This window comes from Myodes glareolus, chromosome 16 (assembly GCF_982192425.1).
Source record: "Myodes glareolus chromosome 16, mMyoGla1.1, whole genome shotgun sequence".
NCBI lineage: Eukaryota > Metazoa > Chordata > Mammalia > Rodentia > Cricetidae > Myodes > Myodes glareolus.
Window position 1 is genome coordinate 28,726,981 of NC_142041.1, and position 12,845 is coordinate 28,739,825.

Below are 12,845 nucleotides of genomic sequence, written 5' to 3' on the forward strand. Positions count from 1 at the left end.
TGGCTGTGGCTGACACACACAAGGCAAGGGCACTAATCACCACTGAGGGCTTTCTACATGCCAGTCCCATCTCCAGTGTTTGCTGTATCAGCTCACTGTGGCCTGTGCCAGCCCTGCGAGGTGGTGACTGGCAGGTCCTATTTTTGCAGCTTCAGTTGCTGAGGCAGAGATGTTTGCCCAGCAACTGGCACAGGGGTGGGAGCAGGACTGACTGATCAACCTGTCCTGCACCTCCCAGCCCCTCTAAGCCACTTTCAGGCCTCACTCTGTTTCCCTTCTCTGTCTTCACCTCTCTTTTCAAGCCTCCCCAACTCACAGGGACCAACCATGCTATTTAGGGCTATTATTTGAGGTGTGATACCTGCTGTGGGCCACAGGCTGCTCTGAAGGCTGTGCCAGGGCTGCCCGAGCACCAGCATTCCCGAGGCTGAGACTAGGCGCTCTTGCCCCTCACTGTCCCTAAGGACAGCACACAGAACCGGGGTCAGTCTGGTCCCAAACACTGTTTCTCATGGCCTCCCGTGCTCTTGTACACCTCGAGCCAAAGAACTGCTGGGTGGTGGGAGGTAGGGAGAAGTGGCTGGTGAGTCAGGTGTGGCCACTGCCCACCTATGAAGTAAGCCAGCCTTGGTGCTCTGCCTTACTAGATGAGCGACTTCAGACAAGTTCTCCCTCTCCCTCTCCCTCTCCCTCTCCCTCTCCACTGTTCCTAAGCTGAAGAGTCCTTAGAATGTAGGAAGAGGACTTGAGACCCTTACTCCCTTCCCTGCCGGGCAAAACTAGCAAGCATAGACCCACTGTTAGCCTGAAGCCAAAGACCACTTAGAAATAAAGCAGAATGAAGAACAGCTGAGGCCTGCTAGAAAGCCGCTGGCCGTGCACGGGGTGGTGGGAACAATTCTTGTTGACCTGTATGCCAGAGGCCTCCTTACCTCTCTGTTCTAGACCCAATAGAGCAGCACAGGGCTGAGACATAGATCAGCTGAATGGTTCTAGCATGCCAAGGGCCACTTGTTATCCCGCCTCCCCTAGGGGCCAAAGTGTGTCCCTCGTTCACATCTGTGGGAACATCATTTATCCATTGTGGGAGTTCATGCTTGTAGATCTTGCTCCCGAGCCCATACTGGGGTCTGACAGAGCTGCTGCTGTCTTAGTTTGTAGGTCTTAGAAGGCCCATCAAATGCCAGGCCTCATCATATGTGGCCACAGAGAAGTGCTCACATTTCCTGCTTGCCTGAGACAGGATGCCAGCCTTAGCTAAAGGCCCTCTTAGCCTGTCATTTCAAGAGCAGTGCCGTTGATCTCTTGAATTTCAGAGCTGGGGTGGGGAGAGCCCAATATTACCAAACTAGGCTCGTGATCCCAGTGCTAGGAGGGAAGTGGAGGCAGGAGGATTAGGTCAAGGCCATCCTCAGCATAGAGTTGGAGGGCAGCCTGGATTACACAAAGTCCTGTCTGGGTCAGTGAGGGGTTCAGAGATGGGAAGGCTGGGGGATCCAGCTGTGCAGGTGCACTGTTGGCAGATACAATAGCCACGAGCAGGGAGACGGGTCCTGGTCTTACAGCGTGGGCAGCAGGATCATGGTAGACTCAGGTCCCCCTACAGGAGCCTTTCCTGTGAGAACCTGTGATACCTGATCCCGCGCAGGCTGCGGCAGGCTCTCCTCCTGGGCCCCTTCTGCATGTTGTCCTCTTGCTTTGCTTGTGACTTTGTGTGGCTTTTTTCTTCTCTGAGGTCTCTCTTTTTCCTCCCTACAGTTCTGAGCCAAGGAGCACAGCCAAGGTAGGGCACCAGTCTGATTGGAGGCTGCCCGGCTGCCATTCCTTACCCACTGTGCTCCGAGGGGTGTTCACACCCACTTCCCTTCCTGGACACGGCTTGGCTTCCCTTTGACCCAGAAATGGGCACCCTTAATGACAAATACATATTCTCAAAGTCTGAGGGGCGTCTTCCCCATGAAGAAGGGGTGCTAACAAGGAGCAAGAGTGGATGTGGTCTGGGTAGTCAGTGGCATGGGCTGAGCGCCTGCCATGGGCTGAACACTCCCAAGTTGGGATCCTTGCTCTCCCCACCAGCTGTGTCATTGAGAGCTTTACCTTCTAGATCCATGTTTCCTCATCAGTAAAATGGGAACAATGCTACTTTTAACACTCATCGCCCACAGATGGCACACAGTGGGACTGCAGCACTGACACACACTTCATTCTCTCTCAGCTGGATGCCGTGGCTTTCCCAGGTGCTCCCCTGAGCAGCCGCAGCAGGCTCCCCACAGACTGAGTGAGCAGGCAGGCTGTGGCAGCCATCTTGTATGCCTTACACACACAGTGACTAATGAAAGCACTTCCCAAACGCACACACAGCCCAGGACTCTTCCCCAGCAGGAGAGGAAAGGCTTGGTTTCTCAGGGGATATGAGTGGACCATGTGCTTGACTGGCTTCTGGAATATTCTTCTCAATAGAAAAAAGATTGAGTCATAGCTGCAGCTCTGTATGGAACCTTCCTATGACTTGCCCAGCCTCTTATCAGTCCAGGCACCAAGCATCGTTCCCTGCAGGACTGTGGGGGGCAATCTCAAGGCTCGTAGCTGTTTATCACGGCAGCGTCGTACTTAAAACACAGCTAAAACACCAGGGCTCACATTTAAAAACATCAAAACAAAACGAAAACAAGGGCTGTGGTGGTGTGTGTGTGTGGCCAAGACCTGCACAGTTTGAGAATTGACAGGGAAAACAAGGAAATGAAGAAATAAGAGACACAAATAGAAAAACTGGGCAGGACTGGGCCAGCGTGCTCTGATGTACCAGCAGCCTGGAAACTCAGCACTGACTGCGGAGGCAGGTTTATTATTTACAGCCGCACCAGGGGAAAGCTTTGCCACTCCCATGGGTCCAGGCTCTGGCATCCTTGGCATGGCCTGCTCATGTCAACCCTACACACACACTCAGGACTTCACTCACTCCGCACAGCCTGTGGTCTTTGCACTTGGCAGACAGAGGCAGGGGGGTCTGCAGTGCAAATCCATCTTTAGCTACGGAGCAGATTTGAAACCAGCCTGCGATATGTGAGACCTTGTTCAAGCAAACAAACAAAACCAGAAAGAAAAATAGAAAAAAGAAAAGAAAGAAGTGTCCGGGAGAGTGTGGCCCCTGGCAGAGCCCATACTCAGATGCCACAGAGGCTGGATTTGAGTCCTAGTGTCAAAAGTAGGCGAGCGTCTCACAGTCGTGTTTACAAAGTGATACTTAGCACAAAGCAGTCCACACACAGCTACAAATACCGGACACATGTACTGATTTAAAAGCAACCAACGCGATTCTAGGGGCGGTGCCATATCCTAGAGTTTGAGGGGTGGAGGAATTCCAAGTCATCCACAGCAGCCTAGTGAGCTGGAACCAGCCCAGGCTACCTGAGACCCTCTCTGAACTAAACAAACCAAACTGAATGCTTTGCTGGGTTCTGTCACTTCCTTGACGCTACCTGTTAGCTGTGTACTGTCCCAGCCGCTGAGGGGAGATTCATGGCTGCCTTTCACAGGTAGGAAAACAGAGGGTCAGAATGGTACCAAGATGGCAGCCATCTTGAACTCCAGGCCTCGGGCTCCCCCCACATTGTGCTGGAGAAGTCTTTGAAACCCCCTTTCTCTGTAGCTTTGGGAATTCCTCAAGGAAGGAAGCTTTGGCAGCTCCAACCAGGATGTTTGTGACTCCCCTGCTGATTCACTTTGCTTTTCTCCAGGATGACATGGAAGCATATCGAACCCAGAACCGGTTCCTCAACTCTGAGATCCATCAGGTCACCAAGATCTGGAGGAAGGTGGCAGAGAAGGAGAAGGCCCTGCTGACCAAGGTACAGGGGCTGATGGCCTCATCTATGGTCTGGCCCCTCCCTGGCCCCTGCCTTCCTTCCTCTACTTCCCTAATCCCCTCCAGCCCCTCACGCCTGTAGCTGATTTTCAGAAGGTAGACTTGGCATAGGGGACAGTTTGGAGTCTGTAGCAGAAATCCCTGCAGTCCTGGGGTCAGGTTGTCCAGGAGGAGAAGAAGTTGGGCAGGAAGACACAGGAGTGTGGGGAGGCCAAGGCAGGGTTGGACTGAAGTGTCCATAGAGCGTCCATAGCAAGTGGTTCCTGGGCAGGACTGCAGCCCTGCAGCCTCAACCCTGACCTCAGGATGGGAACCGAGCTGGCGCAGTCATCACAGCAAATGCTTCAAGGCAAAAGTCGACGATCCCCATCCTGCAGAGACAAAATGCAAGGCCCAGAGAGCTCACCTGACTCACCCAAAACCATCTGACTTGTGCACTGAAGTGGGGGTAGGGGTGGGAGTGCAGGGCCACACCCTAGGCTGAAGATAAGGGTCTCCAGAAGCCCAAGGAAGGGCAGCAGTATCCTGCCGGCCACCACCTGCAGGGAGCTGTCTCTGTGCCCAGTGCCTGGCAGGACTTCAAACAGGGCTCACTGCTCCTTGCCAGAATCCTGAGGAGACCCCGTGATACCCCTGTTCTACAACAAAGAGCCTGAGGTACCGGGTGAACTAGCACAGTAGCTGACTTGTCAGCTACTTGCAGTGTCTGAACCAGGATGGGGTTCCAGACCCTACATGAGCCGAGCTGTATCTGCCCTTGCTTCCTTCCCCTATTTTGAACCCAGCTCCCTCCTTGATCCTGGTTTCTTTTACTTCCCTTGCAGTAAGCCTTTCTCCATCTGCCGCTCCCGGAGTGGGCAGAGCTGGGAGGGTTAGAAGCTGCTCAGGGCTTTGGCAGCTTGATTGGCCCAGAAGCCTGACCAGCTGCTCCCTTCCTGCAGTGTGCCTACCTCCAGGCCAGGAACTGCCAAGTAGAAAGCAAGTACCTGGCCGGGCTGCGGAGGCTGCAGGAGGCAGCGGGGGCTGAGGCTGGTGGCTTTTCTGAACTGCTGCAGCAGCTGGTCCAAGAGGCACTACAGTGGGAAGCAGGAGAGGCCTCAGGCAGCGTGGAGCTGAGACCCATCAGGTGAACCCAGTGGGCAGCGAGGGAGGGGCTGTGGGCATGATGAGATCATTGTTGCTAATGCCAAAGGCCACATATGCCAGCACTTCATAGCTGTGGATTCCCCGGGCTCAGGCACATACTATGCGGTGTCACCCGAGGTGGGGGGGGGGGGCAGGCTCAATGGAGGCACACAGACCACCCAGTCACCACACCCAAGCTGTCTCCTCCAGCCAAACCCTTGCTGAGCACAGCAAAAGGGGGAAGCTGTGTCTGATGGGCTCTGGGGATCGCAGGCAGGATGCTGTATGCCCCAAGCAAGGTACCTTACCTTTCTGCATCCCATGTTCAGCCCCCGTGTAATTTGGGTAAAGAGCCCTGACTCTCAGGCTCCCTGGGAATGACCGAGATGGCACACACAGGACACACAGTGAATTGCAGTCAGTAAGTGCATCTCTCCTGGGCCACATATAGGCTCTTCTAGTTTACGAGAGGGGCTCTCCCGTGTCTTCAGGAGGCAGAGCAGTTCTCCCAACTGTACATATAAGCAGGCTGGGCCCTGGAGTGATCTCAGTGCAGCCAGGGTGGAAGCCCATCTGAGACAGCCGTGCTGATGCGGCCCTTTTGCCAGCAGCGAGTATGATGATTATGGCTTCCTGACGGTGCCGGACTACGAGGTGGAAGACCTGAAACTGCTAGCCAAGATCCAGGCCTTGGAGGTGTGCTCCCACCAGCTGCTGGCCCTTGAGGCTGTGGAGCGGCCACTAAGGGAGCGCTGGGCTGCCCTGACTGAGCTGGCACCCTCAGCCGAGCTCAAGCAGCTGCTGCGGGCAGGTGTGCCCCGCGAGCACCGCCCGCGTGTCTGGAGGTGGCTGGTCCACCGCCGCGTCCGGCACCTGCACTCCCCAGGCTGCTACCAGGAGCTCCTGGCCCGGGGGCGGGCATGCGAGCACCCGGCCGCCCGCCAGATTGAGCTGGACCTCAACCGGACCTTCCCCACCAACAAGCACTTCACCTGCCCAACCTCCAGCTTCCCGGACAAGCTCCGCCGAGTGCTCCTGGCCTTTTCCTGGCAGAACCCCACCATAGGCTACTGCCAAGGCCTGAACAGGTGAGAACAAAGCTCTCTCTTCCCAGCAGTGTCTGGCTGCTCAGAGCCCAGGAGGCAGAGAGAGGGCATGCTCACGGCTGAGACAGGCTGGGGTCCTTGTCCTGTGTGCTCTGACTTGATCTAGGGAGGTTTTACTCATGGACTGGTCAGAAGTGGCTCTCTGTGGCCAAACAGACCGAGTCAAGATCATGTCTCAGATGAAACCCATCCAGGGAAGCCCAGAGGAGCACGAATTTGCAAATGGTAAGGAAAGAAAGCAGCCCCTAGCAGCTTGCATGCCTGCATTCTTCCTGTGTACACCCTCCGCTCTGCAGCCACACAGGCCCTGGCCTCTCCCTCTCCACCTCTTCATCCTCCTCTCAGTGGGGCAACCTCTGCCACTCATTCTGTGGACATGTAGGTTCCACCAGGGCTGCCTTGAGCCTGCCTACTTCACCCCTCCCTTCCCACGCTTGACCCCTCATAGCCAGGCTTGGAATTCCAAAAGCGGAGCGTGAGTGGTCCAGCCTGGTTACTGCCTGCCTGACTCCAGTCAACGGCAGAGGGTTGACTGAGGCTGGAACCACGCAGTTGGTAGAGGTGTCTGCCCCCTCCAACACTGGGAGACTCTCATGAGTACCCTGGTTATTGCCCTGGATATTGCATGCTCTCACATATTTCCCAAAGCAAGTTTGACTCAATTTAGTTCAAGCGCACATATTCTTGTGCTGAATTTACATAAGTTGTCTACTCTCCCTTCAGAACAGGTGATGTGTGACATTTATTCCGCACAGCAGCAGGCTCAGAGTGTCCTCACTCAGATTTCAGTGGGTCCCAAGGGCAGAGATTTTTGATATGCCCATCTCTAGTCCAAATGTGAGTAAAATTGAGCAGGCGTATGTAATTTCTGCGATTTGTGAGTTAAACCCCCAGCAGTCACGTAGCTCAGTACCCCTCAGCAAGATTGTCAGGATGCATTGCCGCTCTGCCTGGGACAGAAGATGACTGTACACAGTCTGCCCACTCACTCCTAGCCCAGCAAGACCACCGTGCTGTCTAAACGTGTCAGACTCCAGAAGGGACACACGCGAAGCTTCTTTAGGAATAACTAGCTGCGAAGGGACGTGCAAGGTGGCCCAGAAGGTAAAGGAGCTGGCTGCCATGCTTGGTGAGCTGAGCTCCAGGGTGAAACGCACGTGACAGAGGGAGAGACTCCCACAGGTTGTCCTCTGGCCCCTGCACATTCAGCACACGCCAGCACACATACATGTACACATGGAAATAAAGGTAATTTTAAAAAAAAGTTTGAGAGGGGCTAGAGAGATAGTATCCTGGTGAGTGTTTCTATTGTGATAAAACACCATGACCAAATTGGCGGGGGGCGGTATTTCATTTTCCTGTTTGTGGTCCTTCATCCAGACAGGACAGGTCAGGGCTCAAGGCTGACCTTATACAGAGGCCATGGAGAAACACCGATTACTGGCCAATCCCATGGCTCACTCTGCCTGCTTTCTTTTGTTTTTATTGTTTTAATTGAGCTATATATTTTTCTCTGCTCCCCTTCCCATCTCTCCCCTCCCCTTCTACCCTCTCTCCTTAATCCCCACACTCCCAATTTACTCATCTGCCTGCTTTCTTACAGCACTCAGGAGTGCCTGCCCGGGGATGGCACTACCCACAGTAGACTGGGCCCTCCCTCACCAAACACTATTTAAGAAAATGTCCCACAGACTTGCCTACAGGCGGATTTTATGGGAGTATTTTCTCTTTTGGAATTCCCTTTCCCAAATGTCTCTAGCTTGGGTCGAGCTGATGAAACACTAGCCAGGATAGGTAGTCTGGGAGCTCCGGGCACCTGCTGCTCCTCCAGAGGACTAGGATTTGGTTCCCAACACTCACACGGTGGCTTTCACCACCCATGACTCCAGCTCCAGGGTATCTGATGCCCTCCTCTGGCCTTCATGGACACACGCACATAAATGTGGTGTGCATAAACCCACGTAAGCACAACTCAGATATGTGTAAAAATAATAAGCAATTCTTTAAAGTAAAACAGCAAATGCTAATGAATTCGTCACCAAATAAATAAATGGAGGAGGAGGAGTTAAGAAGATGGGTCAGAGGGCTGGAGAGATGGCTCAGAGGTTAAGAGCATTGCCTGCTCTTCCAAAGGTCCTGAGTTCAATTCCCAGCAACCACATGGTGGCTCAAAACCATCTGTAATGGGGTCTGGTGCCCTCTTCTGGCCTGCAGGCATACACACAGACAGAATATTGTATACATAATAAATAAATATTTAAAAAAAAAAAAAAGAAGATGGTCAGAGACCTATAATCTCCAGATTATTCCAGAGACTCAAGCAGAAAAATCACAAGTTCAAGCCTGTCTAGACTATTGTTGAGTACAAGAACAGCCTGCGTGATTTAGTGAGTACCCTGTCGGGGGTGGGGGATGGGGGTGAGGGGGACGCCTGAGGATGTAGCTTAGTGATAGAGTGGTTGCCCAGCATGTGCAAAGCCATGGGTTCAATCCCGAGCACCCTCCAGGAAATGGGGGGGGGGCTGTGAGGGACCAGAGGGACCAGAAATTCTGGGATTGGGTGAGCGGTAGGTTTTATCTGTGACCGCGCAGGTGGGAATGAGCTGAGCATCCCATTTTCCAGCCGAGACCCGAGATGTTGAAGAAACTGCCCAGACTTTCACCATGCACTGCAGCCCTGCAGCCCCTGGCCTGGATTGACCCCATACCCAGTCCTTCATACAACCCACCCTCTAAGTGGGAACTGGGCCAGAGAGAGTGTTGGGCTACATCAAAGCCTTCCTGATCCATGTGTCTTTTTTGGAGACCAGGGAACTTAGCCACACTGGGGCTCTGGACTTTGGAGGTTGGCCAGTGGTTAAGGGACAAGGGAAGGTCTGATGGTAGGAGGACCTTAAAGTCAAAGTCAGCCTCGGGAGCAAAATGTTCTGGTGCAGAAGGGAGCAACACGAGCCCAGAAGGCCACAGGGACACGTGAAACAGAAAGGGCAGGTGACTTTCAGTATATCTCTCCATTCTGCCTTATTTAAATTGATGTACAAGCACACTTAATTAGTATTTGCACAAATATTTATATTATTGCTTTAAATAGAAAGCTATGTATAATAGAGCCTACCTGGATCCCAAGAGGAGTGTGTTTTGCAGCTGCAAGCCCCTTATGACTGTCTATGTCACCATCTAGTGGTCAATCTTATAACTGCATGCAGTGTGTCGGACTAAACAGTCTTCTCATAAAGCAACAAAATTGAGCTTGTTCTGGAGGTAACAGATAATGTGAAGATGTCTGATTGTTGCAAGGAAACCGCTTGTTCATCCTGCCCACCCAGAACCTAAATAATCACACAGAAACAATATTATTTAAATCACTGCTTGGCCCATTAGCTCTAGTTTCTTATTGGCTAACTCCTACATCTTAATTTAACCCATTTCTATTAATCTGTATATCACCACGAGGTTGTGGCCTACCAGCAAAGTTTCAACACGTCTATCTCCAGTGACTCCTTGGTGTCTCTGACTCTGTCCTTCTTCCTCCCAGCATTTAGCTTAGCTTTCTCTGCCTACCTAAGTTCTGCCTTGCTATAGGTCCAAAACAGTTTCTTTATTCATTAATGGTAATTATAGCACACAGAGGGGAGTCCCACATCACCTAATGCCAACTTAGAGCAAGCCCTTGAAATCCATTTCCCTATGATAATAATTGTAGTGCACTAAATGTAATTCTTCACTATCTGCATACACCTTTGCAGGCCTGCTTGTTGGTAGCCCCTCATCTCAGGTGAGCCCCAATGGACTAGTCTCCGATAACTGACCTTATATATACAGAAGTCTAAACTAATACTGACAGCAGTTCCTGAAGACTTTCTTGGGCTTTGGGGGAACAGCTGGGCTAGGGTAGACAGCAGTAGGCTGGGCTTTGGGGTCCTGGATTCTGTCCCCTCTGCGAATATAATCTTAAGTGATGGCCACTTTTGCCTTCTGAGTTCGTTTCCCCATCTGTATGGTAAGAGGTTTGCTTTGATCCGAGGTGACCCATGGGAAGAAGCGTCCTAGAGACCTGTTTGAAGTGTCCAGGCTCAGTAGCAAACAGTTCCATGATCCACTACATATGTCTTCCCTGGGCATTGGTAATACTGACCACTGTGGTACTGACACACAGGGCATTTTCTGTTCTTGAGCCCAATGACCTCTGCAGGTCCCCTCCCCCAGCTTGGAGAGGGCTGAGCCTCCTGTGTCCCAGGAGACCTGAGGCTGTTTTTCTCTTTTTGCACTCAGCTCAGACTCAGGAGGGTTTGTATAAACATGTAACAGCAGGTAACAGTTCCCTCTCAATCGGCTGGGAAAGGAGAAAGGATTCCCCAACACACACACACACACACACACATACCCCACCCACTTTGTGAGAATCAGCCCTGGTTCTAAAAGTCATGAACCTCAAAAGAAAATGGAAGTCATGAATCCAATCCATTAAGACCCCCAGAAGCATAACTGCGGCTCTGAAAGGGTCTGCAGAGTGTGCTGTAACACCCCTGTGACCCTAGCACCCAAAAACCGAGGCCAAAGGATTCCAAGTTCTAGGCCAGACTGGCTAGACATCGAGACTTAACAAAAAACAAAACAAAACAAAAACCCTTTTAAAATAAAATTCAAAGCTACTTGAAATCCACAGAGAGCCCATGACTTCCAGTAAAGGCCCCGTTTCCCTCCAGGTACCCTGAGGGGAGCTGTGCCTCATGTACAATGTACAAAGGGGCCCCATGGTCCCCATCCCCCCGCCTCTCATCTGACTCTCCCAGGGGCTTGTTGCTGCAGAATGTCCTGAGGCTTTGCTGATACTGAACACTGTGCACCTCCAAGAGTGGCTGGAACAGGCAGTGTTCCCAGATGTGGGACCTTGTGTTTACCAGGCTCCATGGAAGACCTGCTGGGGCTGAGGCTGGCCCTGGATGTGACCCCTCAAGGAAGGTGGAAGAGCCGAGTGCTTCTCTGGGGAAGATGTCCCCACTCAGCTCTAAGCGTGTGTCTGTCCCGCTCGCGGTTTCAGCCGACCTAACTGGGTGAACGTGCACAGGAGGGAAGGTTGTATGTCGAGCACAGGCTGTGTGGATGAGTAGGGCATGAAGCCTGTCTGCCGTCACTGGGGACCACGCAGCTCTGTCCGGTGGGCAGTATCCCTGAGAGACTCTCAAAGCTTGCCAGTGTGAAGGTGAAGACAGCTAGCATTTCCTGCACTGACTGCATGCCATGCACGGTTGGGCAGCAAACGTGCTGACAACCCACAGAGCTGACTGTTGGTCTTCACCCAGCCCTGGTGACGATAAGGAAGCTGAGGCTCAGAGAGGTTAAGGCCACCCAGGAAACAATTCTTGCCGCAATTCACACCCAGGCAACCCAGGCTGGGAGCCTCTGTTCTGAATTGGCCGTCATTGCTCCGAAAGTCAACCCGGGCATCCTCCTCCAAGCATGCCAGGTGCCGTGACTACCAGCCTGGTAGGGGGAGTAGGGCTAGGTCAACTAAGGCCAGATCCACTAGGGCTCAGCCCCAGGACCCTGGATGCTGCCCTATCATACAGCACTGTAGCTGCTATGGGTCACTCAGGCCTCTCCCTTCTCCACAGGCTGGCGGCCATTGCCCTGTTGGTCCTCGAGGATGAGGAGAGTGCTTTCTGGTGCTTGGTGGCCATCGTGGAGACCATACTGCCGGCTGAGTACTACAGCAAGACACTGACTGCCTCCCAGGTGAGCTGGCTGCATCTCAGGGTGGGGTGGTACCTGGTGACTGGTCAAGGCAATCCGCCAGAGGGGTTCCTTCAGGCCAGCAGATCCTGGGTCTCCTCCTCTCCTACACAGAGGCCTGTAACCCCTCTCTGGCTGCTGAGCGGAGGGCCTGTAAGAGTGTGAGGTCCCGCCCGCCAGCAGTGACATCATACCACTGGCAAGAGCTGATTCCTGGGGAGGAGAGAAAGAAATTTATGTCCCTTGCCATCTGCCAGTCGAGAGTTGAGAGAGACCACAGGATGATGGGATTATCAGTGGGCTGGGGATGCTGGCCACCATCCCTACATATACTCATGGTTATACCATATCGCTGGGGAGGGTTTGGCTACCCTGAATCAGGAAGAACAGGGCTCACAATCCACTGGCTCTGTGACCTCCCCATATTACCACTCTAAACTCCAGGCTGGCCTAGTCTAGAATAGGAATAAGGTCCCTGTGGACTTAAAAATTCTCAGTGCAAAGTCATGCCCCAGTCCCCCACCCCATTTTTGCGGAGGCAGCCTTCAGCTTTGACACACCCAGCCTCCTACCTCACCTCTCTGCCCCCTCCTGTCATGTCTGACACCTATCCCCGCCCCCCCCTCCTGGGCTGCCCTTGGATGACAGGGATCATGTCCAGCTGCAGGGAGAGAGAGCCAGCTTGGACTCCGAAGGACCGAGGGAAGGGACTGCATCCAGCCTCACAGAAAGGAAGGGCCCAAGAGTGGTACCCGGTCCTCGATGCTGTCAGTGGTCAGGTTCCTCCCAGCTCCCTACTCTGCCATCCTCATACTTCCAAGTGGCTTCAAGGGGGATGCATCTCCCTTAGCCCTGTGGTCATGGTGTAGGTCAGAAGAAGGAGACAAAGGGAGGCGGGGCTGGTCCTTTCGGTCCACAGTTTCAGTCCACTTCCTGCTTAATTCTTTTTTTAACACCCCCCCCCTTAATTCTTAAGGTCAGAACTATATCTTATGTTTGCCTCCCACTGCAAGGCA

General features: G+C 53.0%; 1 protein-coding gene across 6 annotated transcripts in view; it reads left to right on the plus strand.

The window, feature by feature from the left end:
* Tbc1d2 (TBC1 domain family member 2) overlaps nucleotides 1–12,845 on the plus strand; it is a 49,132-nt gene that overhangs the window by 31,681 nt on the left and 4,606 nt on the right. For 3 of the 6 annotated variants that reach the window (XM_087897136.1, XM_087897138.1, XM_087897135.1), the window contains 4 exons: nucleotides 3,738–3,848; nucleotides 4,807–4,991; nucleotides 5,599–6,078; nucleotides 11,712–11,832. In XM_087897136.1, coding sequence (XP_087753262.1) covers nucleotides 3,738–3,848; nucleotides 4,807–4,991; nucleotides 5,599–6,078; nucleotides 11,712–11,832 — 897 coding nt within the window. The remainder of the gene's footprint in view (nucleotides 1–3,737; nucleotides 3,849–4,806; nucleotides 4,992–5,598; nucleotides 6,079–11,711; nucleotides 11,833–12,845) is intronic. The other 3 variants (XM_087897140.1, XM_087897139.1, XM_087897137.1) reach the window with 1 other exon arrangement.